The sequence below is a fragment of the Gorilla gorilla genome, chromosome 20 (genome assembly GCF_029281585.2).
Source record: "Gorilla gorilla gorilla isolate KB3781 chromosome 20, NHGRI_mGorGor1-v2.1_pri, whole genome shotgun sequence".
Taxonomy (NCBI): Eukaryota; Metazoa; Chordata; class Mammalia; order Primates; family Hominidae; genus Gorilla; species Gorilla gorilla.
In genome coordinates, this window is record NC_073244.2 from 7849552 (window position 1) to 7875629 (window position 26078).

At 55.7% G+C, this 26078-nt stretch overlaps 1 protein-coding gene across 2 annotated transcripts; it reads right to left on the bottom strand.

The window, feature by feature from the left end:
• Window positions 1–263: 263 nt before the first annotated feature.
• MOB3A (MOB kinase activator 3A) lies at window positions 264–25994 on the bottom strand. 2 transcript variants are annotated; one of them, XM_055371162.2, is made up of 5 exons: window positions 25505–25993; window positions 14393–14546; window positions 7343–7882; window positions 6013–6215; window positions 264–2653 (listed from the first exon to the last, which is right to left on the bottom strand). In XM_055371162.2, the coding sequence occupies exons 3-5, from the start codon at window positions 7761–7763 to the stop codon at window positions 2624–2626; spliced, it is 654 nt and encodes a 217-aa protein (XP_055227137.1). In that variant the 5' UTR covers window positions 7764–7882; window positions 14393–14546; window positions 25505–25993; the 3' UTR covers window positions 264–2623. The 2 variants fall into 2 exon arrangements, with proteins under 2 accessions (XP_055227137.1, XP_055227139.1); XM_055371164.2 differs by lacking the exon at window positions 14393–14546 and having other exon boundaries at window positions 25505–25994.
• Between the last annotated feature and the right edge of the window lie 84 nt (window positions 25995–26078).

Consider the following 26078-nt stretch of genomic DNA (forward strand, 5'->3'; position numbering starts at 1 on the left):
CTGGAGTGCAGTGGTGCGATCTCGGCTCACTGCAACCTCTGCCGCCTGGGTTCAAGCAATTCTCCTGCCTCAGTCTCCCAAGTAGCTGGCATTAAAAAACAAACAAACAAACAAAAAACAAAGAAAGAAAGAAAAGCTGAGTAGCTGTCTAAAAAAAAAAAAAAGAAAAGAAAGAAAAATAAAAAAGATTTTCTCAGCCCCAAGGCCTGAGGCTCACCCCTGGGACAGGGCACCCTGTTAACACTGGCAGGAAAACGACACCATTTATTCCGACGTCTGCGTCTGTAGTTTTATTCCATATCTGGCTGGGGGAGGGTGGTCTCCGGGGTGGATGGAATGAGGGTGGAGGGGACAGAGATGGTCCCTGCTCCCACCTCCCCGAGCCCACCTGGGAAGCTACGTGGCCAGGCTGCTGGAGACATCCCGAGCCCTGGGGGAGACAGAGGTGTGGGTGTTTGGGCTTCATCTTGCAGGTACAAGGAGATACATTTCATCAAGCAGTTCCTGATTTCATGGAGTTCTTTGAGGGCTCAGCTGGGAGGTCCCTCTCCTGGGGGCTCCAAGTGCCGGACCTGGTGGTTTCTGGAAGGATCGAGGACAAGTCCTGGGAGTTTCAGGCTTTGGCAGTGACAGTGTGTTAATTGCACTTGTTCGACTTTCTGGCAGAAGCCAGGAGAGATGGGGATAGCGTGCTTCTCTTCGGTGACCATTCCAGGCACCCAGAGGTGACCAGACTTCTGTGTGGTCTGGGACAGTGCAGGGCTCAGTGCAGGGCCACCGTGGTGAAAGGCCACTGACAATTCTGGTGAGGAGTAGGGTGGCAGGGGTTCAGCCAGGGAGAGGAGGTGGCTGCCTTTGCTCAGGGCCCTGCTCTCACCTTCCAAAGGTCTAGGGGACACAGAACTCATGGATTTTGGTCTCGCAGCCCCAGGGGCCACACAGAAAAAGGGGTTCAACTGGAAGTTTGCAGCATCTGGGAAAGGCCAATTCTGGCAGAACTGGAAGATTCCAGACCAGGGGAGAGGCGTCCAGGGAGAGAAGAGTCCTGCTTGGGTTGATCATAAGCAAAGTGGACATCATTCCGAAGAGGCAGAGTTCACTATGTTATTGATAAAAAAATTCTTGGCCGGGCACAGTGGCTCACACCTGTAATCCCAGCACTTTGGGAGGCTGAGGCTGGTGGATCACAAAGTCAGGAGATCAAGACCATCCTGGCTAACACAGTGAAACCCTGTCTCTACTAAAATACAAAAAAATTAGCCGGGCGTGATGGTGGGTGCCTGTAGTCCCAGCTGCTGGGGAGGCTGAGGCAGGAGAATGGCGTGAATATGGGAGGTGGAGCTTGCTCAGAGCCGAGATCCCACCACTGCACTCCAGCCTGGTTAGGCTGGGTGCAGTGGCTCATGCCTGTAATCCCAGCACTTTTGGAGGCCAAGGTGGGCGGATCACCTGACGTCAGGAGTTTGAGACCAGCCTGGCCAACATGGTGAAATCTTGTCTCTACTAAAACTACAATAATTTCCTGGGCGTGGTGGCACACACCTGTAATCCCAGCTACTTGGGAGGCTGAAGCAGGAGAATCACTTGAACCCAGGAGGTGGAGGATGCAATGAGCCGAGATCGTGCCACTGGACTCCAGTCTGGGCGACAGTGGGAGACTCCGTTCAAAAAAAATAAAAATCTCAAGATGGTTGTAAATGTGACTATAAAAATCAAACCCTTTATGATACACAAAGGGGCCCTTAGGAAATGAGTCAGAAGCCGGGGTGCAGGACGTGGGGTCCCAGGAGTCCAGGAAGCCCTGGATACAGTCAGCTGAATGTTTCGGAAGAACGGAGGAAGCAGAGTGCATTGAGGAAGAGAGAGGGCTGGGTGCAGTGGCTCACGCCTGTGATTCCAGCACTTTGGGAGGCCGAGGACGGAGGATCACTGGAGGCCAGGAGTTCAGCAAGACCCCCGTCTCTAGTATGTCAAAAAAAAAAAAAAATCTGTAGAAAAATGGAAGAGACTGGGGAGGGAGGAAAGAGGCTGCCTGGGTCCAGGTTGTGCCTCTGTGTGAAGAGACACCAGCGGCTGCCAGTGGGGAGTGCGGAGTAAAGGCCTGCGGGAGGAGATGTCCGCTCTCAGGGGCTCGGAAGCCCCTCAGCCTCTTGCCTCCCCAACGGGAGACATGTAGGAGGCCGAGCAAGCTGGGTGCCCTTGAGAGACAGGCCCAGGCAGGGCTGTGGCCACAGCAGCCCTGGGGGCTCCCCAGCGAGGTGGAGGCAGAAGTTCCAGGAGCCTGGGAGCCACCCAGGACAAGGAGTGGCCCTGGAAGCCATCCAGCCTCCTGGAAAGCGGAAGTGGTATAAAAACACAGTGGGCTTTTCCGGTTGCTAGTAACACATAGAATTACAGAGTTCACGTTTAGTCCCAGACGGGAGACTGAGGCTCGAGACGGTGAGGAAGGCATCTGCCGTCCGGGGTTGGAGCTCCTGAGGACCAACACCTGCTCAGCGGCCCGGCCCCTGGTCTCCCTGAGATGCTCAGGCCGGAGAGAAGCGGGATGATGGTTCCAGAGCGTCCTCCTCCAAGTCTCCGAGGCCCCAGCAGCAGTTCGGGCACCGGGAGACCCGCGGGGCTCTCAGTGGCACATCCGGGCGGTCATTTCTTTCTGTAAAGAGCAAGCAAGACATCAGCTCCCACCAGCCACTCCCAAAAGGGGTGATGTGAACAGCAGACACACGGAGACGCACAGGCAGAGAAACGGCAACTGGGGACTTCCCTGAACATCCAAACAACAAAAACCACACAGGCAATGGCACACCTGAGACCAGGGGCAGCAGGCTACCCCATGAGGCCAGAGAGTCAGCATTTTCAGATCTGTGGGCCAGACGGTCCCTGTCATGATGGCTCAACTCTGTCTTGTACCTCAAAAGCCACCTCAGACGATGGTAACCTCACAAGTGTACCTCGCTGCCAATAAAACTTTACTTACAGCCAGGCTTGGTGGCTCACACCTGTAATCCCAGCACTTTGGGAGGCAGAGGTAGGCAGATCACCTGAGGTCAGGAGTTCAAGACCAGCCTGGATAACACGGTGAAACCCTGTCTCTACTAAAAATATAGAAATTAGCCTGGCATGGTGGCAGGCACCTGTAATCCCAGCTACTCAGGAGGCTGAGGGAGGAGAATCGCTTGAACCCGGGAGACGGAGGTTACCGTGAGCCAAGATCGCGCCACTGCACTCCAGCCTGGGTGACAGAGCGAGACTCTGTCTCAAAAAAGAAAAAAACAACTTTGGGAGGCTGAGGTGGGCGGATCACGAGGTCAGGAGATCGAGACCATCCTGGCTAACATGGTGAAACCCCGTCTCTACTAAAAATGCAAAAAAATAAGCCAGGTATGGTGGCGGGCGCCTGTAGTCCCAGCTACTCAGGAGGCTGAGGCAGGGGAATCACTTGAACATGTGAGGTGGAGGTTGCAGTGCCTGAGATCAAACAAACAAACAAACAAACAAAAAAACCCCACAAACTTTATTTACAAAAACAGGAAGCCAGGCCAGAGGGCTGCAGTTTGCTGATCCCTGTCTTATACAGACTGGGACACTAGAAGGAAAGTTCTGGAATACAGAAAAAAAGAAAAAAAGAAAGAAAAAAGAGGAAGACCCCACTACCATCTTTAGACCCACTGACTATGCAACTATTAATTTTAAATTTAGCAAAATGTTTACCAGTAGCAAAGCCTGAAAGGGGATGCACAAAAATGAGGAAGTTATATGAAGATGTTTTTAGTCTTTTTTTTTTTTTGAGACGGAGTTTCACTCTGTCTTTCAGGCTGGAGAGCTGTGGCGCAGTCTTGGCTCACTGCAACCTCCACCTCCTGGGTTCAAACGATTCTCCTGCCTCAGCCTCCTGAGTAGTTGGGATCACAAGTGCCCACCACCATGCCTGGCTAATTTTTTTTTTCCCCCTGAGGCAGAGTCTTGCTCTGTCACCCAGGCTGGAGTGCAATGGCGCGATCTCAGCTCACTGCAACCTCTGCCTCCTGGGTTCAAGTGATTCTTCTGCCTCAGCCTCCCGAGTAGCTGGAATTACAGGCGCGTGCCATCATGCCCAGCTAATTTTTTGTATTTTTAGTAGCAATGGGGTTTTACCATGTTGGCCAGGCTGGTCTCGAACTCCTGACCTCATGAGCTGCCCGCCTTGGCATTCCAAAGTGCTGGGATTACAGGCGTGAGCCACCACGCCGGGCCTTAATCTTTTCTTTTTTTTTTTTTTGAGACAGGTTACTTACTGGCTGTCACCCAGGCTGGAGTACAGTGGCGTGATCTCGGCTTACTGCAGCCTCAACCTCCCAGGCACAAGCGATTCTCCTGTCTCAGCCCCCTGAGTAGCTGGGACCACAGGCACGCACCACTGTGCCTGGCTCATTTTTTTCATTTTTTGTAGAGATGAGGTCTCACTATGTTGTCCAGGCTGTTCTCAAACTTCTGAGCTCGAGTGATTCTCCCTCTTTGGCCTCCCAAAGGGCTGGGATTACTGGTGGGAGCCACCTCATCCGTCCATTTTTAACCATTTTTTAAAGTTGTAAGAGAGTGGTGGCTCCCACCTGTCATCTGAATACTTTGGGAGGCCAAGGTGGGAGGATTGCTTGCATCCATGAGTTTCAGACCAGCCTGGGCATCATAGTGAGACCCCATCTCTACACACAATAAAAAATCAGCCAGGCGTGCTGGCTGTGGTCCCAGCTACTCGGAGGCTGGTGGGGTCCCGCTGTCACATCAGGATCCCCACATCCATACAGCGCCCGGCAGCCTGGGGAACAGTGCAGCCTCTGGGCAGCTTCCAGTGCCAGGCCCTGAATCACGGGCACCCACTCCACTGCTGGTCCCCATCACCGAGTCACAATTGTGGGCCCCAATTTCAAGAAGCAACATTGGCTTCAGGGATGTGGACCCCACACCAAGGAATCTAGTCCCTGGGTTCGTCTCCCGATAAAACCTGGTAACGTGGAAAGCAGACAGGCTAGGGCAGATGCAGAGGTACCCGGCTGGCTACAGAAGTCGGGTGGAATCTAGGCAGGTGCAGTGGCTCCCGTCTGTCATTCCAGCACTTTGGGAGGCCGAGACAGGGAGATCACCTGAGTTCAGGAGTTTGAGACCAGCCTGGCCAACATGGCAAAACCTGGTCTCTACTAAAAATACAAAAATTAGCGGGGCGTGGTGGCACGTGCCTGTAATCCCAGCTACTCAGGAGGCTGAGGCAGGAGAATTGCTTGAACACGGAAGGTGGGGGTTGCAGTAAGCCAAGATCGCGCCACTGCACTCCAGCCTGGGTGAGGGAGGGAGACTCCATCTCCAAAAAAAAAAAAAAAAAAAAAAGGCCAGGCACAGTGGCTCCCGCCTGTAATCCCAGCACTTTGAGAGGCTGAGATGGGCAAATCACAAGGTCAGGAGATCCATCGAGACAATCCTGGCTAACACGGTGAAACCCCCTCTCTCCTAAAAACACAAAAAATTAGCTGGACGTGGTGGCGCGTGCCTGTAATCCCAGCTACTTGGGAGGCTGAGGCAGGAGAATCACTTGAACTCGGGAGGCGGAGGTTGCAGTGAGCCGAGATCGCACCACTGCACTCCATCCTGGGCGACAGAGAGAGACTCCGTCTCAAAACAAACAAAAAAAGTCGGGGGTGGAGTCTGCTTGTGCCGGCTCGCATCCCTTTCATAAGGGACACTGAGCGGCGCTCTGGGACACCTGAGCTCAGGACGGTTAAGGCGGAGTGAGCTGGACGCGCGGCGGCGCGGAGGAAACTGCACCTGTCGCCGGCATTTGTTCCGTGGGGGAACGCAGGATCCCTCCCAGCTACCTCACCACTTGTCCCATCAGCAGGGTCCCCGGGGCCCAACTCCAGCCGGGGCCGCCAGCTGCTGGGCCGACCGCAAGCAGTCAGGGTCCTGGCCCCGGAAGGGTTCCTCTGCCACGGGCCGCCAGCCCCACCGTAACCGCACGCCCTCAGCCCCAAGCCCGCGCACCAGTGGCTCCAGCTCCTTGGTGTCGATGAGGCCGAACTCCTTGACGAAATAGTAGAAGTGCTTGTAGCAGGTGTTCACGTGGGCCTCGGAGCCCATCTGCGCGATGCGGTCAAAGTGGTGGATGTAGACGTGCACGAACACGCGGAACAGCCGCGACAGGATCTTCCGCACCGTCTGCAGGAAGTTCTTGGGAAACGGAGTGCCTGCAGGGAGAGGGGTGGGACGGGTCCACGGACTCAGCCAAGTCCATGTCCAGAACCCTTTGCTCCTGGATGTGACAAGGGGCTTCCAGACAGAAATTGCTGGCAGACCGGGCGCGGTGGCTGATGCCTGTAATCCCAGCACTTTGGGAGGCCGAGGCAGGCAGATCACTTGAAGTCAGGAGTTCGAGACCAGCCTGGCCAACATGGAGAAACCCCATCTTTACTAAAAAACACAAATATCAGCCGGGTGTGGTGGCTCATGCCTGTAATCTCAGCTACTCAGGAGGCTGAGGCAGAAGAATCGCTTGAACCTGGGAGGTAGAGGTTGAAGTGAGCCGAGATCGTGCCACTGCACTCCAGCCTGGGTGACAGAGTGAGACACTGTCTCAAAAAAAAAAAAGAAAAAGAAAAGAAAAGAAAGGTACGCTGTACTCTGGAGGGACGTGCCCTAATGATCATCCTCAAACCCATGTTTATGGGGTGTCCCTGAGAGCCATGCAGTGCATTACACATCGAGCTGGGCAGGGGGTCCCGCCAACGGGGTGATGATCCTGGTGGGCCCAGGGGCTCCATGGCAGTGATTCTGAAACCACTGAGAACACTGGGACCAGCACTGGCAGGCGTGCTTGTCTCCTCTGCGAAGGACTCCAGGCCTGATGCTGATCCTGTCCTCTGCTTTGGGGTGAGGAGACAGGAGTCACCAGGAGTGATTCAGGATGAAGGGGCTACTAAGAGCAGCCCAACTTAGGAGAATACTCAGAAATAGAATCCTTTTTTTTTTTTTTTTTTGAGACAGGGTCTTGCTCTGTCACCCAGGCTGGAGTACAGTGGCACGATCACAGTTTACTGCAGCCTCAACCTCCTAGCCTCAAGCGATCCTCCCACCTTAGCCTCCTGAGTAGCTGCGACCAAAGGCGTGCGCCACCATGCCTGGCTAATTTTTAAAATTTTTTGTAGAGATGGGATCTTGCTATGTTGCCCAGGCTGAGCTCAAACTCCTGGGCTCAAGCGATCCCTGGGCTCGGCCTCCCAAAGCGCTGGCATTACGGGTGTGAGCCACTGTGCTCGGCCTCCCTGACTTTTCTGGAAGGCTCTGTATCCCCGAGCCCCTGCCAGCACTGACTCACCAACGTTGGTGGGGAAGAGGTCCTCATTGTTGATCTGCGCCTCGATCCAGTCCATCAGCAGGTCCATGTACCTGGGCGCGGAGAGTGCCGTGGGCTTCCGGAACTTATGCTCATCCTGCCAGCGGTACTCGTACTTGGGGCCCCCCGACATGACGGGGCAGGACTGCTCCGTGCAGCCGTCGCTGATGGTGCCGTAGATGAGGTTGACGCGGTTAAAGAAGTCCACCACGTGAACAGCCACCCAGTCGTTCAGGTCCTCGCCCGGGGGCAGCTGCACGGCCAGCCGCAGGTCCAGCCCGGCGTTCAGCGACGCCTGCGCCTTCTTGTGCAGCTCGAAGCGCTGGGTGCCCGGCTCAAACTTGCGCTTGGGGCGGAATGTCTTGTCCTTGTTGAAGACTTGCTTCAGGAAGGGGTTGGACATCTTGGTGACGCCTGCTCTCCTGGGCTTCTGTAGAGGGGTCCTGGGCCAGCTGGCTGGGGGTGCTGACCAACCCGAGAGGCCACGAAACACTCACCAAGCCCCACAGCTCTCCCGCAGACCTGAAATACACGGGAATCATGACCTGCTGGAGGCGACAGAATTTCCCGGAAACTCGTGCTGAGGGCACAAGCGGCAGGATTTTTGTTTTGTTTTTTGAGACAGGGTCTTACTCTGTTGCCCCGGCTGGAGTACAGTGGTGCCATCACGGCTCACTGCAACCTCTGCCTCCCAGGCCCAAGCGATCCTCTCAACTTAGCCTCCTGAGGAGCTGGGACTACAGGCACACACCACCTGGGTAAGTTTCTTTATTTTTAGTAGAAACGAGGTCTCACTATGTTGCCCAGGATGGTCTCCAACTCCTGGGCTCACATGATCCTCTCACCTCTGCCTCCCAAAGTGCTGGGCTTACAGGTGTGAGCCACTAGTGGCAGGGTTCAAAACATCCCCTGGACTTTTGACTTTAAGGAGTTTCACCCAAAGGGGGCCACCTCCTCAGTGGACAGAAGAGAACTGCGCGTGGGGAGGCCTGACCGGTTCACAGCAGAAGGTGCGGAGAGCCGGGCCCCAAGAGCCCGCAGGGGCCGCATCTTCCCCGGTGCCGATGCCTGGCCCGGACCTAGACTTGCTGCTACCCAGCACTGTGGGGCTTGAGTGTGGGGCAGGCTGAGATGCCAGTCACAGGGGACTGCATGGCCGGACTGCGGCCTCCACAAAGGAAGCCACGCCGCAATGCCCGCAGCCTGTGCATGGCAGCCTAGGTGGAAGAAGGTCTCAAGGGACGTCATCTTGGATTCCTTGGGTGGCCCCACAGTCAGTGACAAACATCCTCAGGAGTGAGGCAGATACGGGGGAGACGGCTGTGCGAGGATGCAGGCAGAGATGGGGGTGATGCTTCCACAAGCGAAGGGTCGCCCAGGATGCTGGCCACCGCCAGGAGCAGAGAGAAGTCTGGCAGATGCCCCTCGGCCTCAGAGGGACCCAGCCCCGCCCACACCTTCATCTCAGACGTGCGGCCCCAGAACTGAGAATGAGTCCCTATCGTGTCAGCGTTCTCCCCATGTTGCTGTGCCCAAGTCACTGGTCACTGGGTCAGGGACCCCGCAATTGGGTGACCCCTCTTCCCTTGATTTCATCCGCAAAGACCCCCTTCCAGGTCGGGTCACATGGCGAGATGCTGGGTGATTCCAGGGGCAGCTGTCCACCCCAAGGCACCGTATAAATGAGGAAGCCTCCAGGAGCCGGCCCAAGTCTCATGCACGCCTGAGCGGTGACTTGTGAGACACCCGCGGGTTGCTCTGGGGTGGGGACCCGGCGTCCTCCTACTCCCCTGAGAATTCTCAGGGGACAGAGACAGAGTCCATCCCGCACAGGGCGGAGGGACGACCTGGATCACACACCGCGCATGTGCTGGGCTCACGCTCACCACGCAGGGCCTGTCACCGCCAACACCGTTATCGTCACTGCCAGGACGCCGGCACCGTGGCAGGCCCAGAGTGGATGCAGACCCCACCCTGCTCTGCTGGGTGCACCTTCTGGACGGGCAGAGACTTGACTGTGACACTTGGGGCAAGGCCCACGCAGGGTGCTGGGCAGGGCGGGGGTCCTCACCACAGCATGAAGAGGACCCAGCAGAAGGGGGAGTCACAGAGGGGAGAGGGAGTGAGGCCCACCACATGCCCAGGCCTCCTGGGCTCCACGCAACGCTCACAAGTAATAAACACACATTCATCACGTTCTAGTACATTCCAACCCCCACCTCTTTTTTTTTTTGAGGCAGAGTCTCGCTCTGTCACCCAGGCTGGAGTGCAGTAGCGCGATCTCAGCTCACTGCAGCCTCCACCTCCTGGGTTCAAGCAATTCTCCTGCCTCAGCCTCCCGAGTAGCTGGCACTACAGGCACTTGCCACCACGCCCAGCTAATTTTTGTATTTTTCGAAGAGACGGGTTTCACCATGCTGGCCAGGCTGGTCTTGAATTCCTGACCTCATCTGATCCGCCCACCTTGGCCTCCACAGTGCTGGGACTGCAAGCGTGCACCACCGCGCCCGGCTGTGTTGCTGTTACCTGTGAATAAGTCCTGTCTTGTGCCTCATCCCTCACGGTACACGACTGGGCGAGTGTTTGGGGCTGCCATCAAAAACCACCACGAATTTCAGGCTGAAAACAACACCAATCTAGCATGGGGAAGCTCTCAGCTGTTGGGAATGGATCCTGTACGCTAAATTTAAGGTGTGGACAGGCCGGGTACAGTGGTTCACACCTGTAAGTACTTTGAGAGGGTGAGGTAGGTAGATGGCTTGCGTCCAGGAGTTTGAGGTCAGCCTGAGCAACATGGCGAGACCTCGTCTCTACAAAAAAATTTAAAAATTAGCTGGGTGTAGTGGCGCATGCCTGTAATCCCAGAACTGAGGTGGGAGGACCGTTTGACCCCGGGAGTTCGAGGCTGCAGTGAGCCTCGAACTCCAGCCTGGGCAACAGAGTAAGACCCTGTCTCAAAAAATAAAAAATAAAAATAAGGTGTGAGCAGAGCTGGATCCTTCTGGAGGCCCCAGGGCTTAGGGTTAGGGTACCCCCCAACAGTCAACATAACGGCCCCCACCAGAGAATGATCTGGACCCAAATGTTCACAGGGCCTGGGGGTCGGGGGGAAGAGATGCTGCACTGTTTGGAAGAAAAGCAAGTTAGAGGCTGGGCACGGTGGCTCACGCCTGTAATCCCAGCACTTTGGGAGGCCGAGGCGGGTGGATCACCTGAGGTCAGGAATTCGAGATCAGCCTGGCCAACATGGTGAAACCCCATCTCTACTAAAAATACAAAAATTAGCGAGACATGGTGGCGGGCGCCTGTAATCCCAGCTACTCGGGAGGCTGAGGCAGGAGAATCGCTTGAACCCGGGAGGCAAAGTTGCAGTGAGCCGAGATCACACCATTGCACTCCAGCCTGGGCGACAGAGCGAGATTCTGCCTCAAAACAAAACAAAACAGGCCGGGCGCGGTGGCCCACGCCTGTAATCCCAGCACTTTGGGAGGCTGAGGCGGGCGGATCACGAGGTCAGGAGTTCAAGACCAGCCTGACCAACATGATGAAACCCTGTCTCTACTAAAAATACAAAAATTAGCCAGGTGTGGTGGTGCATGCCTGAAATCCTGGCTACTTGGGAGGCTGAGGCAGGAGAATTGCTTGAACCTGGGAGGCAGAGGTTGCAGTGGGCCAAGGTCGGGCCTCTGTACTCCATCCAGCCTGGGTGAGAGAGCAAGACTCTGTCTCAAAAACACAACACAACACAACACAACACAACACAACACGGTGCCCACTGTGAACGCAGTGACGACAGAGTCTGCACCATAAAAAGGTCCAGGGTCAATGGTTTGTCACAAGGGAGCCCCTGGTGATGACCGGCTGGGGACACTGCTCAGGGCAGCCTGGGCACAGGTGGCAGGAGGACTCGAGTCCCACCCACGCTGCAGTGACCAGAAAGGCCTGAACTTCCCCAGCACCATCCTGGGGCCCTTAGCCACCATTGTCACTTCCTGCCACCAGGGTTAACACCCAACTAGGAACTTGAACTTTTCATTTGCCTGGGACAAAAACCCTGTCTCCACTTTACAGATGAGAAAACCAGGGCCTAGAAAACCAGGCCTCTACCCCCTGGCTCTGTGGACATCGGGGTTGGATCGTTCTCTGGGGTGGGGCCGTCAGGGGCACTGCAAGGTGCTGAGCGGCGTCCCTGGCCGCCGCCCCTCCCTGCCAGGAGCTCCCCCAAGTTATGACAACCACAGATGTGCCCAGACATCACCCAGTGTCCCTTCGGGTTAAGATTAGATCGCCCTGGGTGAGATCGTGGCTCAGACGATTATGACTGATTCTACAGCAGTGTCTCACACCACACAGCTAGTGGGTGGATCGGCTGGGGCTCGAACCCTGGACTCTGTGGGTGGACTGGCCGGGTCTCGAACCCTGGACTCTGTGGGTGAAGCCACCGCTATTTCTGCCCCACAACTCCCTAAATTCAGCAACTGTCAGGGATGCAGGCAGCCGTCTGATCACAAGCCTAGTGACACACGCTTCCCGGGCCAGCGCTGCTCCACCACGGGGCCCCTCCACTGCCCAGCAGAGCCACGTGGATGCTCCAAGTCGAGGGACTGCTGACCCATCTTGGTTTTGCTCGGCGGGGCACAACCCCAGGGTCACCACACAGGTCCCCCCTGCTTGCTTCTCTTCCATTTTTAGAGACAGGTTCTCGCTCTGCTGCTCAGGCTAGAGTGCAGTGGCAGGATCACGGCTCACACTTTAGCCTCGACCTCCTAGCTCAAGGGATCCTCCTGCCTCAGCCTCCTGAGTAGCTGGGACCACGGGCACTCACTGCCATAATTTTTTATAATTTTTTCACCACCAGTTAATTTTTTTTTTTTTTGTATGTTTTGTAGAGATGGGAGCTCACTATGTTGCCTAGGCTGGTCTTGAACTCCTGGACTCAAGCAATCCATCCACCTTAGCCTCTCAAGGTGCTGAGATCACTGGCGTGAGCCACTGTGCCTGGCCACCCCTGCCCGCTTCCCAAGGAAGGAACAATGCCGCAGCCCAGCCTCAGACCCTCCCTGGGAAGCCCCTGATTCAAAGAGGCCACCTCTGTGCTTATGGTATCCCCCTGGGGCTGGGGAGCCCGGGACCCATCCACGCTGTGGCTGAGCAGGTGGGAGCCGTTGGGGGGGACCTGAGGCCCTTCCCCAGTGACAGCTCAGCACCCCAGAGCCCTGCACCTGCCCCAGTGATGAGCTCTGCAAGCCACACCTGCCCTCAGGCCACACCACCTGCAGCACAAGATCAATAAATCCCCTCGGGAGAAGGGAAAATGAAGGCCACCTCCAGGCCATGGTCCGCCTGGCACTGAGCGAGATGCTCCTCCACGCTGGGAATCAATCACCTCAGTCCCCACATGCCTGTCTAGATGGGGCGAGTGCAGGCCCCACTTTACCAAAGAGGAAACCGTGCAGGCGAGCAGATCCCCATCCACCCAGCCGGGCCCACTCACCTCCCTCCTCCCCGTTTCCGCTTCACATCTGGGCTGACTCACAGCCAACTTTCCAACTCCAACAGAAATCACAGCACAGAGCAAAACCCAACCTGCCACAGCCTGGTGCTGCCGTTTGTTGATTTCAGGGCCTCCCATGCCAATTTGGGGGCTTAGCTTCCAACCATGCCACCTGGTTGGGCAGGCGGGGCCTTCCAGCAGTGGTATTGCAGCCCTGAGCTGACTGCAGCCATGGGAGGAGACCCCCTACCTGGGCTGAGCCTCAGGGAGAAAGCGGCTGTTCCCACAGGCCCCCGCTTATCTTTTTTAAACTTTTTGTAGAGATAGGGTCTCACTACATTGCCCAGGCTGGTCTTGAACTCCTGGTCTCAAGTGATCCTCCTACGTCAGCTTCCCAAAGTGCCGGGATTACACGCGTGAGCCACCGTGCCTGGCCGAGGCTTATCTTTGTCTATATCCTTTTAAGCTTGTCTACCAGACTCACGCCAAGACAGTTCCAGAAAACAAGACAGGGCAGCCCGAGGAGCTTGTAAACTTCCTCTTGGCATGTCTGTCTCCTTTCAGAAGGTGAGGGGTGCCAGGCGAGGTGGCTCATGCCTGTAATCCCTGCACTTTGGGAGGCCGAGGTGGGTGGATCACTTGAGGTCAGGAGTTTGAGACCAGCCTGGCCAACATGGTGAAACCCTATCTCCACTAAAAATACAAAAAACTAGCCGGGTGTGGTGGCATGTGCCTATAATCCCAGCTACTCAGGAGGCTGAGGCAGGAGAATCGCTTGAACCCAGGGAGGCGGAGGCTACAGTGAGCCGAGATCACGCCACTGCACTCCAGCCCTGGTGACAGAGTGAGACTCCATCACAAAAAAAAAAGGTGCAGGATTTTCAGTGGAAGTTAACATCTTCTGAAGAACCTTGTGGACCGGCAGAGTTCCCGTCACAGCAAACGGGTTTCTTTTTCCTTTTTATTTTTTTTGAGACAGGGTCTTCTCTGTCCCCCAGGCTGGAGTGCAGTGGCATGATCTTGGCTCACTGCAAACTCCGCCTCCCAGGTTCAAGCGATTCTCCTGTCTCAGCCTCCCGAGTAGCTGGGACTACAGGCGCCCGCCACCACGCCCAGCTAATTTTTGTACTTTTAGTAGAGACGGGGTTTCACCATGCTGGCCAGGCTGGTCTCAAACTCTTTACTTCGTGATCTGCCTGCTTCGCCCTCCCAAAGTGCTGGGATTACAGGCGTGAGCCACCGCGCCCGGCCTAGTTTTTTTTTTTACATAGAGACAGGGGTTTCACCATGTTGCCTAGGCTGCTCTCCAATTCCTGGCCTCACGCAATCCTCCCACCTCAGCCTCCCAAAGTGCTGGGATTACAGACATGAGCCACCATGTCCGGCCCGAGCAAAGCGTTTTCTATCAGGAACAAACACCGGCTCCTTGGCGGAGGGGTGATTGGCCACAGAAAGGGGTCTTTTCCAAAGAAAGGCCAGGGTGGCCTCGGGACCCTGACTCCTGCCCTTGTCGTCCCCTGAGGCCGGGGGCTGGTTACCGTGTCTGGAGCTCCCTCCGCTCTGCTCTTCTCGGATTCTTCCAGGGACAGTGGAGAAGACAAGGCAGGAATCAGCTCTCAGAATTCCACACCAAGGCCTTCTGGGCTCCCCCGGTCTTCCCACGGACGAGACACAAGTGACCCTTGGAAACTTCTAGAGAAATGAAAGGTGAGATGACAAATTCCCCTGCTGCAACACTTTTTTTTTTTTTTTTTTTGAACAACACAGTTTCTCTAAGCAACCAACTGGTATGACCCCTCCCCCACCGAGGTGTAGCAGCTCACGGACCACAGTCACCCACTTCCTTCCGGAGGTTTCCACATCCTGCCACTGCCTTGGGGACCGCTGCCCCAGAGCACGGGAGGCGCCTGAGAGACAAGCCCTGAGTGGAGAAGTCAGTTCCATATGTTCTAGGTCAGTGCACAACACTGGCTCCCGGCCTGGCAGCCCAGCCCTGATACTTGGCTGGAAGATGCTCCCAGCCCAGAATCTGTCCTGTTAAAAAAGGCGCTGGGCGCGGTGGCTCACGGCTGTAATCCCAGCACTCTGGGAGGCCGAGGTGGGCGGATCACAAGATCAGGAGATCAAGACCATCCTGGCTAACTCGGTGAAACTCGTCTCTACTAAAAATACAAAAAAATAGCCGGGCATAGTGGTGGGCACCTGTAGTCCCAGCTACTTGGGAGGCTGAGGCAGGAGAATGGCCTGAACCCGGGAGGCAGAGCTTGCAGTGAGCCAAGATTGTGCCACTGCACTCCAGCCTGGGCGACAGAGCAAGACTCTGTCTCAAAAAAAAAAAAAAAAAAAAAAGGCAGCGTCCCGGAGCCACCTTCCAAAATCTGAGTATTTATTTATTTATTTTTACTTTCATTTATTTATTTTTTTGAGATGGAGTTTTGCTCTTGTCGCCCAGGCTGGAGTGCAGTGGTACGATCTCAGCTCACTACAACCTCTGTCTCCCAGGTTCAAGCGATTCTCCTGCCTCAGCCTCCCAAGTAACAGGGACTACAGGTGCCCTCTACAACGCCCGACTAATTTTGTATTTTTAGTAGAGGTGGGGTTTCGCCATGTTGGCCAGGCTGGTCTCGAACTCCTGACCTCAAGTGATCCACTCGCCTTGGACTCCCAAAGTGCTGAGATTACAGGCGTGAGCCATAACGCCCAGCCTCTGAGTGTTTATTTTTACTTTTTTATTTTTATTTTTTTGAGGTGAAGTGTCGCTCTGTCACCCAGGCTGGAGTGCAGTGGCGTGATCTCGGCTCATTGCAACCTCTGCCTCCTGGGTTCAAGCGATTCTCCTGGTCAGCCTCCTGTATAGCTGGGATTACAGACACACACCACCATGTCTGCCTAATTTTTGTATTTTTAGTAGAAACTGTTTCACCATGTTGGCCAGGCTGGTCTCAAACTCCTGACCTCAGGTGATCCGCCCACCTCGGCCTCCCAAAGTGCTGGGATTACAGGCGTGAGCCAGCATGCCTGGCCTGAGGGTTTACTTTTAAACGTTACAACTGCTCCTGGTGCTGGTAGGCCACCCTCACTCCTGCTGGAGGATGGCTGCGTCTTCCCTGATCACCCAGGCGTGCATCCTGTCACTGTTTTGTGCTTCTGTCTGGTTTACATTTTTGTTTTTTTTAGAGACAGGGTCTTGCTCTGTTGCCCAGGCTGGAGTGCAGTAGTGCAATCCCAGCTCACTGCAGCCTTGACCTCCCGGGCTCAAGTGATCCTCCCACCTCAGCCTCTTGAGTATCTGGGACTACAGGCACACAACACCACACCTGTATAATTTTTGTATTTTTGTAGAGATGGGGTCTTGCTATGTTGCCCAGGCTGGTCTCAAGCTTCTGGAGTCAAGCGATCTTCCCACCTCAGCCTCCCAAAGTGCAGGGATTACAGGTGTGAGCCACTGTGCCTACTGCATCTCTGACTTCTCTCGTGGGAAAGCAGACAGGCAGGAAGCAAGGCCTGTCCAGGCCCCTCCGGGCCAGGTGCTATCAAGGGGTTAGCATACTGTCCTAATCCTCCTGATAGTCTTTTCTTCTGTTTTTAGATTGACATATGACTCACATCCCACACGTTTTAACCTTTTCAGTTAGTTCAGGAGTACAGTTACGTGACTCCTGGCACGTTTGGCGTTGCGCAAACACCACCTTTATCTAATTCCAGAACACTTTCCTTACCCCTAAAAGAAGCCCTGGCCAGCTGCAGTGGCTCACGCCTGTAATCCCGACACTTTGGGAGGCCAAGGCAGGAGGACTGCTTGAGGCCAGGAGCTCAAGACCAGCCTGGGCGACATAGTGAGACCCATCTCTGCATGAAATAGTTAGAAATTAGCCAGGCATGGTGGATGTGCCTGTATAGTCCCAGCCACTTGGAGGCTGAGGTGGGAGGATTGCTTGAGCCCAGGAGGTCAAGGCTGCAGTGAGCTATGATTGTGCCACTGCACTGCAGCCTGGGGGACAAAGTAAGACCCTGTCTCAAAACAAAGCTAAGATCGTGTCACCTAGGGGACAGTTACAGTGATGAGACGTCACGGACACCTGTGGTGCCTGCTTCAGAGGACTCAGCCCAAAGTTTCAAGAGACAAGAGACCAAGTGTCAGAAAGAGGAAGCCACAGGGAGGAACGCCCCAAGCTCCCATCCCAACCCAGGGCCACACTCCTTTCACGGAACTTTTTCCTAACCCAGGGCCACAGGGTCTGGGCTTGACTGGGCACCACCGACTTGGCACCACCTTCTTGGCCTCCTGGATGGCTTCAGTCTGAACGCGGGGGCAGGAGCCATGCTCTGAGCGCCCAGAGGGAGCCGGGGGCCCACCCCAGTCTTGCCTCCTCGTGGCCACTGTGAAGAGCTCTCAGCCACACTCAGCTGCAGCGGGGGTCTCACCTGGGGGGCGATTCTGCACCCTGGGGACTCATACTGGGTGATGTCTGGGGGCATTTGTGGTTGTCATAACTGGAGGATGCCCCTGGCACACAGTGGGTGGTGGCCAGGGATGCTGCCCAGTGCCCCTGCAGTGCCCAGGATACCCCACCCCAGAGACTAATCCGCCTTGAATGTCCACAGTGCCGAGGGGGACAAAGCTTATCCTGCGAGTGGCAAGGCCAGGGATCTAACTGTTCTTGTTTGCTTTATTTTATTTTTTGAGACAAAGTCTTGCTCTGTCATCCAGGCTGAAGTGCAGTGGCACAATCACAGCCCACTCCAGCCTCAACCTCCGGGGCTCAAGCAATCCTCCCACCTCAGCCTCCTGCGTAGCTGGGACTACTGGCATGCGTCCAGATAATTTTTGTATTTTTTTTCTTTTTTCTTTTTTGAGATGGGGTCCCACTCTGTTGCCCAGGTTGGAGTGCAGTGGTGCGATCTTGGCTCACTGCAACCTCCGCCTCACGGGTTCAAGGATTCTTCTGCCTCAGCCTCCTGAGTAGCTGGGACTACAGGTGCGCACCACCACACCCAGCTAATTTTTTTTGTATTTTTAGTAGAGACGGGGTTTCACCATATTGGCCAGGCTGGTCTCCAACTCCTGACCTCGTGATCCGCCCGCCTCGACCTCCCAAAGTGCTGGGATTACAGGCATGAGCCACCACGCCCGGCAATTTTTGTATTTTTTGTAGAGACGGGGGTCTTGCTATGTTGTCCAGGCTGGTCTTAAACTCCTGACCTCAAGCAGTCCTCCCACCTTGGCCTCCCAAAGTGCTGGGATTATAGACATGAGCCACTGAGCCTGGCTCTGTCTCCCTCTTTAATGAGTAATTTTTACAAATTGCCAACCTCACCACTAGTTAGTACACAGTGACTGTAGTTGTCAGAGGCTCAAACGTGTATCTGGCCATCCGTGTTTCTCCTGCTTTCTGGGGAGCACTTCCCTACGCGCTCATAAACTAACCCTACAGGGGTTCATGCCGCAGCCCTGTGAGGCTGGCAGGGCAGGTTGAAAGCGAATGCTCTCATTCCTGCTAAGTGATGGTGGACCTTTGCTGTCATTAGTAAACAGGCCTGGCATTTGCTGGGGCCCTGGAGGACCTGCTCTTGTGAAACTCATCATTTCCTGGCTGGCGGGAGGGGCTCACCCGTGCTGCACGTCCAGAAGCTGAGGCCAGTTGCCTTGCCTGAGGGTGCGAGGTAAAAGGTACAAGTCTGGGCTTGAACTCAGATCCTTCAATTCTGAATCTGCTGCGTCTCCCACTAGGGCAGCGTTTCCACTCTCTGCACTGTGGACATTGGCGTGGGTCACTCTCTGGGGAGGGGCCATCCTGGGCACTGCAGGGTGCTGAGCAGCGTCCCTGGCCTCCACCCACTCCATGCCAGGAGCAACCCCAGTCATGAGAAAAACACAAATGTCCCAGACTTGGCCCAGTGTCCCCTGGGGGCAGAATTACCCTCGATTGACACCTCTTGGGTTAGGGGATTCCACGGACCCCCAAGAGACTCTGTGGCCCATGATCCTCTGCTCTGCTGAGGTCCCAGGAGGCTACACACATTGAAATCCACAGAGGGGGACAGGAAGAGAATCCCAGGAGCTGGGGTCCCCTGGTTTACACCGTCTGCCATATTGGGGGTTTATTCTGGTGTCTGGTGTGAGCAGGGAGCAGACTCGATTTTTTTTTTCCAAATAACTAATGCAGTCCCCCACTTGGCATTCAGGGCTGGATCCTTCTCTGGGGTGAGTTTGTCCTGGGCACTGCAGGTGCTGAGCAATGTCCCTGGCCTCCACCCACTCCATGCCAGGGGCAGCCCCTCCTCTAGTTGTGACAAACACAAATGCACCCCCCCCCCCACCGCCCCGAATTTCCAAGTCCCCTGGGGGCAAAACTGCCCCGGGGCAAGACCTCAGCTAGATTGGCAGCTTCCCCTCTGATCTAATCTACCAGCGACTCCACTGAGGGGATTCTGGGGGCCCCGACACCCGATCCATCTTAGCCCAGCCAAGTCCGCATCCCCAGAGCTCCGCAGCTGCCGGGCACTTCTGAAAGCAGCATCTGCAGCCCGGCAGAGCTGGCATGGTGACTCAGGCTGTCTTGGTTCTCCAGGGCACATAGGGTGTGACTCCCCACCCAGGTGTCCCAGCTCAGCCCATCCCTTTGTCCCCGGCGGGAACTGTCTGTGCTTGGAGTGGCTCACACCCCCGACCACTTCCTTTTTCTTCTCATTTGCCTCGTGGCCCAGAGGATGTTGGCGGGCTGAGTCAGGGCTAGACCACCCTGCCCCCTGCCCCCACAGGCCTGAACACGGTGATGATTCTGCCCCTCAAGACCGGACGATGTCTGGGGACATCTGTGGTTGTCAGGTTTTGGGGGAACTCCTGGCATGGAGTGGGTGGAGGCCAGGGACGCTACTCAGCACCCTGCAGTGCCCAGGACACTCCACCCCAGAGAATGACTCAATACCCAGGGGGAGACCCTGGCCCCAGCCCCACACAGGAAGTAACAACTTCCTCCTTCCCTGTGGGACTTATGGTCAATGAAATACGACATTAAACATAGCAATGATACAAATACGTTATTTTTTTTTTTTTGAGACGGAGTCTCGCTCTGTTGCCCAGGCTGGAGTGCAGTGGCGCGATCTCGTCTCACTGCAACCTCCGCCTACTGGGTTCACGCCATTCTCCTGCCTCAGCCTCCCGAGTAGCTGGGATTACAGCTGCCTGCAACCATGCTCAGCTAATTTTTGTATTTTTAGTAGAGACGGGGTTTCACCGTGTTAGCCAGGATGGTCTCGATCTCCTGACCTCGTGATCCGCCCACCTTGGCCTCCCAAAGTGCTGGGATTACAGGCGTGAGCCACCGCGCCTGGCCAAAAATACGTGCATTATTTTAACACACTTTTAAAACTAATAAGCTGAATATAAGCTCTGCATTAAAGCCAGAAGACCTAAGAGAAAACCCACAACCTGTGGGGAAGAAAAGGGAGGGAAACCTCTGTGAAACTGACCCCTGCAGTAAGTAACCCTACAACCAAGATTCCAGTGCCGGCTGCTGGCCAGATCAGGGGAACACGCGCTTCCTGCAGAGTCATTCCCAAGCCTATCTGGCTGGAAAGAAAAGCCTTAAACTTGAGCCAAAACCTCTCAACCCAGAGGAGACTTCTCATCCTTGCGTAACCCAGGACGGCCCGGCCACACAGTTTTAAGAAGAATGAGACAGAGGCTCTGACATGGAAGGACACCCAATATCTGACAAGTGCACAAAATAAGTTGCAAAACAGTATGGATACCCAGACCTTTTTTTTTTTTTTTTTTTTTTGGAGACTGAGTCTTGCTCTGTCGCCCAGGCTGGAGTGCAGTGGCGCAATCTCGGCTCACTGCAAGCTCTGCCTCCCAGGCTCAAGCAATTCTCCTGCCTCAGCCTCCCAAGTAGCTGGGATTACAGGCGCCCGCCACTAAGCCCAGCTAATTTTTGTATTTTTGGTAGAGACGGGGTTCCACCATGTTGGCCAGGCTGGTCTCAAACTCCTGACCTCAAGTGATCCACCCACCTCGGCCTCCCAAAGTGCTGGGATTACAGGCGTGAGCTACTGTGCCCAGGCTCTAAGAACTTTTTTGTTAAAGAAGGAATAAAAGCCGGGGTGCGGTGGCTCACGCCTGTAATCCCAGCACTTTGGGAGGCCAAGGCAGGTGGATCACAAGGTCAGGAGTTTGAGACTGGCCTGGCCAAGATGGTGAAACCCTGTCTCTACTAAAAATACAAAAATTAGCCAGGCGTGGCGGCGGGCGCCTGTAATCCCAGCTATTCAGGAGGCTGAGACAGGAGAATCGCTTGAACCTGGGAGGCGGAGGTTGCAGTGAGCTGAGATTGTGCCACTGCACTCCAGCCTGGGCGACGAGCAAAACTCTGTCTGTAAAAGAAAAAAAAAAAAAGAAAGAAAGAATAATAAATTGCTACAACCATGAAAAAAAATAAGGAACTATTGTGCCTGGAAGGAAAGGTTTTTTTTGTTTTTTGTTTTTTTAGCTGTCTGTTTGTTTGAGACGAGGTTTCGCTCTATCCCCCAGGCTGGAGTGCAGTGGTGCAATCACGGCTCACTGCAGCCTCAACCTCCTGGGCTCAAATGACCCTCCCACCTCAGCCTCTCAAGTAGCTGGGACCACAGGTGCACGCCACCACGCCCAGCTAACTTTTGTATTTTTGGTAGAGATGGGGTCTTACTATGTTGCCCAGGCTGGTCTCAAACTCCTGGGTTCAAGCTATCCTTCTGCCTTGGCCTCCCAGAGTGCTGGGATCACAGGCATGAGCCATAGCGCCCAACCCTCTGTGAATCTTTGTGGTAAACTGACATACTTTTCCCAGTCTGGGTATATAAGGAAAAAAACAGTCATTTTGATATACTCAAAAGGAAAAGGGGGCGAGGCGCGGTGGCTTACGCCTGTAATCCCAGCACTTTGGGAGGCTGAGGCAGGCAGATTGCCTGAGCTGGGCAACATGGTGAAATCCAATCTCTACTAAAACACCAAAAAGTTAGCCAGGCATGGTGGCGCATGCCTGTAATCCCGCTACTCAGGAGGCTGAGGCACGAGAATCTCTTGAGCTCGGGAGGCGGAGGCTGCAGTGGGCCCTGGTTGCGCCACTGCACTCCAGCCTGGGCAAGAGAAACTCCATCTCAAAAAAAAAAAAAAAGGAAAAGGGAAGAGGCCAGGCGTGGTCCCCAGAAGGTATTGTGTCAAAGTCTGAAAGAAAACCCAAGTTCAGCTTTCTTTTGTGTGCAGCCAGGCACACGCTGGACCACAGTCACCCACTGTGTGTTCCAGAGACTTCTCTGGGACTCCGAAAGGCAGAAGTGAAGTCCTCCTTCCAGAATCCCGTTTCTGAAGCCATTTGACCTTCTAAATGCCAGGAAAACAGGAACAGAGCTCATCGGCTGGGGAAGGTCTAAAACTCCCCACCTTAAAACCCCAAGCTCAGTCAGCTGTGCGGGGAATTTTTCTGAAACCTCCACCATCAGGTCCCTAAGGTGGGAGGATACCTCCTTGGAAGGGAATTTTTTTTTTTTTTTTCGAGACGTTGTCTTACTCTGTTGCCCAGGCCGGAGTGCAGTGGCGTGATCTTGGCTCACTGCAAGCTCCGCCTCCCGGGTTCAAGTGATTCTCCTGCCTCAGCCTCCTGAGTAGCTGGGATTACAGGCACGCGCCAGCATGCCCGGGTAAATTTTGTATTCCTCAGCCGATGAGCTCTGTTCCTGTTTCCCTGGCATTTAGAAGGTCAAATGGCTTAAGCTGAAAAGGCAAATCCGACTTCAGAAACGGGATTCTGGGAGGAGGCCTTCATTTCTGCCTTTCGGAATCCCAGAGAAGTCTCTGGAACACACAGTGGGTGGCTGTGGTCCAGCGTGTGCCTGGCTGTGTATTTAGTAGAGATGGCGTTTTGCCATGTTGGCCAGGCTGGTCTTGAATGCCTGACCTCAGGTGATCCGCTCTCCTCGGCCTCCCAAAGTGCTGGGATTACAGGTATGAGCCACCCGCACCTGGCCAGCACATCCCAGTTCGGACCAGCCACATTGCAAGGCCTCCACAGCCACAGGTAGTAAGCTCAGTGCCAGAGTTAAAAGAGAAAAGTCAACCTGTGGAAAGAGAGGGAGCTGGGAAGGGTGCAGTGCAACGGGTGTTGCTTGAGGTGGGTGCTTGTGTCGTCCCTGGGGAAAGGGAAACACATCCAGGGGGTCCGGAGGACAGGGACGTGACATGCTGGGATTTCACTTTCTTAGTCCTCACTCTGTAATCGGTAGATCTCAGTGAGTTCTAATAAACAGGTCCCTGACAACTGTGGTTAAGAACCTGGCTTCTGGAAGTTCTCAGGGCTGCAACTCTGCAACTCTGACAGCCCGGGGAGCTCATCCAGCCCTCCTTCCTTCCCTATGTAAGTTCTTTTTTTTTTTTTTTTTTTTTTGAGACAGAGTCTCACTCTGTCGCCCAGGCTGGAGTGCAGTGGTGCGATCTCGGCTCACTGCAGGCTTCGCCTCCGGGGTTCATGCCATTCTCTTGCCTCAGCCTCCCGAGTAGCTGGGACTACGGGCACCCGCCGCCACGCCCGGCTAATTTTTTTGTATTTTTAGTAGAGATGGGGTTTCACTGTGTTAGCCAGGATGGTCTCGATCTCCTGACCTCGTGATCCACCCGCCTCAGCCTCCCAAAGTGTTGGGATCACAGGCACGAACGACTGCGCCCGGCCACCCTCTTGCACTTCTGAAACAACCAGCAAACCAACCAACTGAACAAATAAACATCCAGCTTCCCCTACATGAAAGCAAGACCAGGCCTGGAAAGGAAGTGAATCCAGGAGAACAGAAACGGAAGGTGGGTTTTGTCTCACGGGTCAAAACCTAGATCATCCCACACACGCAGGGAAATGAATGACTAGTTCCTCAAGGCATCACTGTGGGCTCTGACGGCTCCAGCCTTCAGCAGCTCCTCAGCTCTGCGTCCCAGCGCCTCTTCCGTAAAAGGGAAGCCCCTGTGACTGCGTGATGCACAAGACGGAAGGCGGTCTTGGGACCACGGCCTAGAGGGCGGCCAGGGCACTCCCCGCTGCCTATGCAGGAGGCAACTCCCAAAGCAGAAAGCCCAGATGGGATGTGAAACACGCAAAACACACATCTCAACATTTATCCAACCATCTGCTTTGAATACGGGCAGTTTATTGCATGTCAATTAAACCCGTATAAACTGTTAAGGAGAAAACGAAGAAAAAAGCAAGTGCGAAAAAAGCAGTGTGGGACGGGCGCGGTGGCTCACGCCTGTAATCCCAGCACTTTGGGAGGCCGAGGCGGGCGGATCACCGGAGGTCAGGAGCTCAAGACCAGCCTGGCCAACATGGCGAAACTCCGTCTCTACTAAAAGTACAAAAATTAACTGGGTGTGGTGGTGGGCGCCTGTAATCCCAGCTACTCAGGAGGCTGAGGCAGGAGGATCACTTGCACCCGGGAGGCAGAGTTTGCAGTGAGCAGAGATCGCGCCACTGCTCTCCAGCCTGGGCGAGAGTGAGACTCCAAACTCCATCTCAAAAACAAACAAACAAACAAAAAAGCAGTGTGTACAAAGACTGGAAATCTTACCCCCAGGATGAGCTACGGCTTGGAGCACTGATTTTCTGCTCTGTGACTGCATTTTCCAATCTCCCCTCCCCTCTCAGTGACTCCTAATAAAATGCACTCTCGCTTACACTTTCTAGCCCCTCTTCGCTGCAGGGAGGAGGGGCAGCTTGTCCCTGGTGGGCGCCTCCTTCCGGGGTGGGGGGCCCTGCCAGCGACTTTGGGGACCTCGAGCAAGAAGGGCCTATTCGAAAGGGCCCGACCGCCGCGTGGGCTTGGGGATCCTGAAGCCCTGCAGCATTTTAATCCACACCGGGAGGTGCGGGGTCCTGCGGGAGGGCAGCGGGCAGGGCCAGGAGTTCACCCCCGCAGCTCGACCCCGCACCCTGTATCCCCCTCCGGAGTAATCGGTCTCCCTGCCGCCCGCGTTCGCCCCTCTTGGGGGATCGGCCTCCCTGCCTGGGCTCGCCATTCCTGAGGAACTCGGCCTCCTCGCCGCCTAAGTTCACCCCTCCTGAAGGATCCGGCTTCCCTGCTGCCTGAGTTCGCCCTTCCTTTTTTCTTTTTCTTTCGTTCCTTTTTTTTTTTCCCCCGCTCTGGTTGCCCAGGCTGGAGTGCAGTGATGTGATCTCGGCTCACTGCAACCTCTGCCTCCTGGGTTCAAGTGATTCTCCTGCCTCAGCCTCCTCAGCAGCTGGGATTACAGGTGCGCGCCACCTCGCCCGGCTGATTTTGTATTTTTGGTACAGACGGGGTTTCACCATGTTGGCCAGACTGGTCTCGAACTCCCGACCTCAGGTGATCCACCCGCCTCGGCCTCCCAAAGTGCTGGGATTACAGGCGTGAGCCACCGCGCCCAGCCTCGCCCTTCCTGAAGGCTCGGCCTCCCCGTAGCCTAAGTTCGCCCCTTCTGAGGGATCCAGCTTCCCCGCCGCCAGGGTTCGCCCTTCCTGAGAACTCAGTCTCCTCGCCGCCTAAGTTCACCCCTCCCGGGCACCCACCTGGCCGCCTCTGCCGCCCGCCTTCGCCCCTCCCGGACACCCACCTGGCCGCCTCTGCCGCCCGCCTTCGCCCCTCCCGTCACCCACCTGGCCGCCTCGGCCGCCTCAGCCGCCTCAGCCACCGCACCGCCTCGCAGCCGCCGCGGAGGGACACGGCCGCGGAGAACGCCCCACACGCATGCCCGACCGCACCCGCGGACCGGACCTACTTTCCTTAAAGGGCCCGGGGCTCCGCGCAGAAGCGGCGTGCAGGGGTCTCCCAGACTCGGTCCCGCGGGCTTTAAGGGGCCCGGGCGGCGAAGGCGCACGGAGCCAAGTTCTGGGCAGCAGCCCTGGGAAGCCCTGAGCTGGGACGGGTGGAGGTCTCCGTTGCCTAGCAACCGGGGCTGCGGCCTGTGGGCGGAGCCCGCACCGTGGCTGCGACACGGGGCGGGGCCTCAGCGGGAGCCGGCCGAGGAGCGGGCACCGGCCATTGGCGCATGCGTACGGCGCGGCCTTGGGGCGGGGCCCACCCAGTGGCGGAGTCTTCTGAGGGGCGGGTAGTGGGCGGGCCTGAAGGCGGAGCCGGCGCCGTCAGTAGTCGGCTGAGGACGGAGGCGGGGCTGGGCCTGGGAGGGGGCGGGGCCTGCGCTGGTGGGGCGGGCCGGGGAGGAGACACGGC

What these genes read in the sequence shown, in the direction of transcription:
- MOB3A (XM_055371164.2), bottom strand. Translation starts at nt 7,763, where the DNA reads ATGTCCAACCCCTTCCTGAAGCAAGTCTTCAACAAGGACAAGACATTC. An exon ending in CCTCTTCCCCACCAACGTTG is followed by an intron (nt 6,216 to 7,342) that starts GTGAGTCAGTGC and finishes CTCTCCCTGCAG; the next exon opens with GCACTCCGTTTCCCAAGAAC. An exon ending in CCAAGGAGCTGGAGCCACTG is followed by an intron (nt 2,654 to 6,012) that starts GTGCGCGGGCTT and finishes TGCTCTTTACAG; the next exon opens with AAAGAAATGACCGCCCGGAT.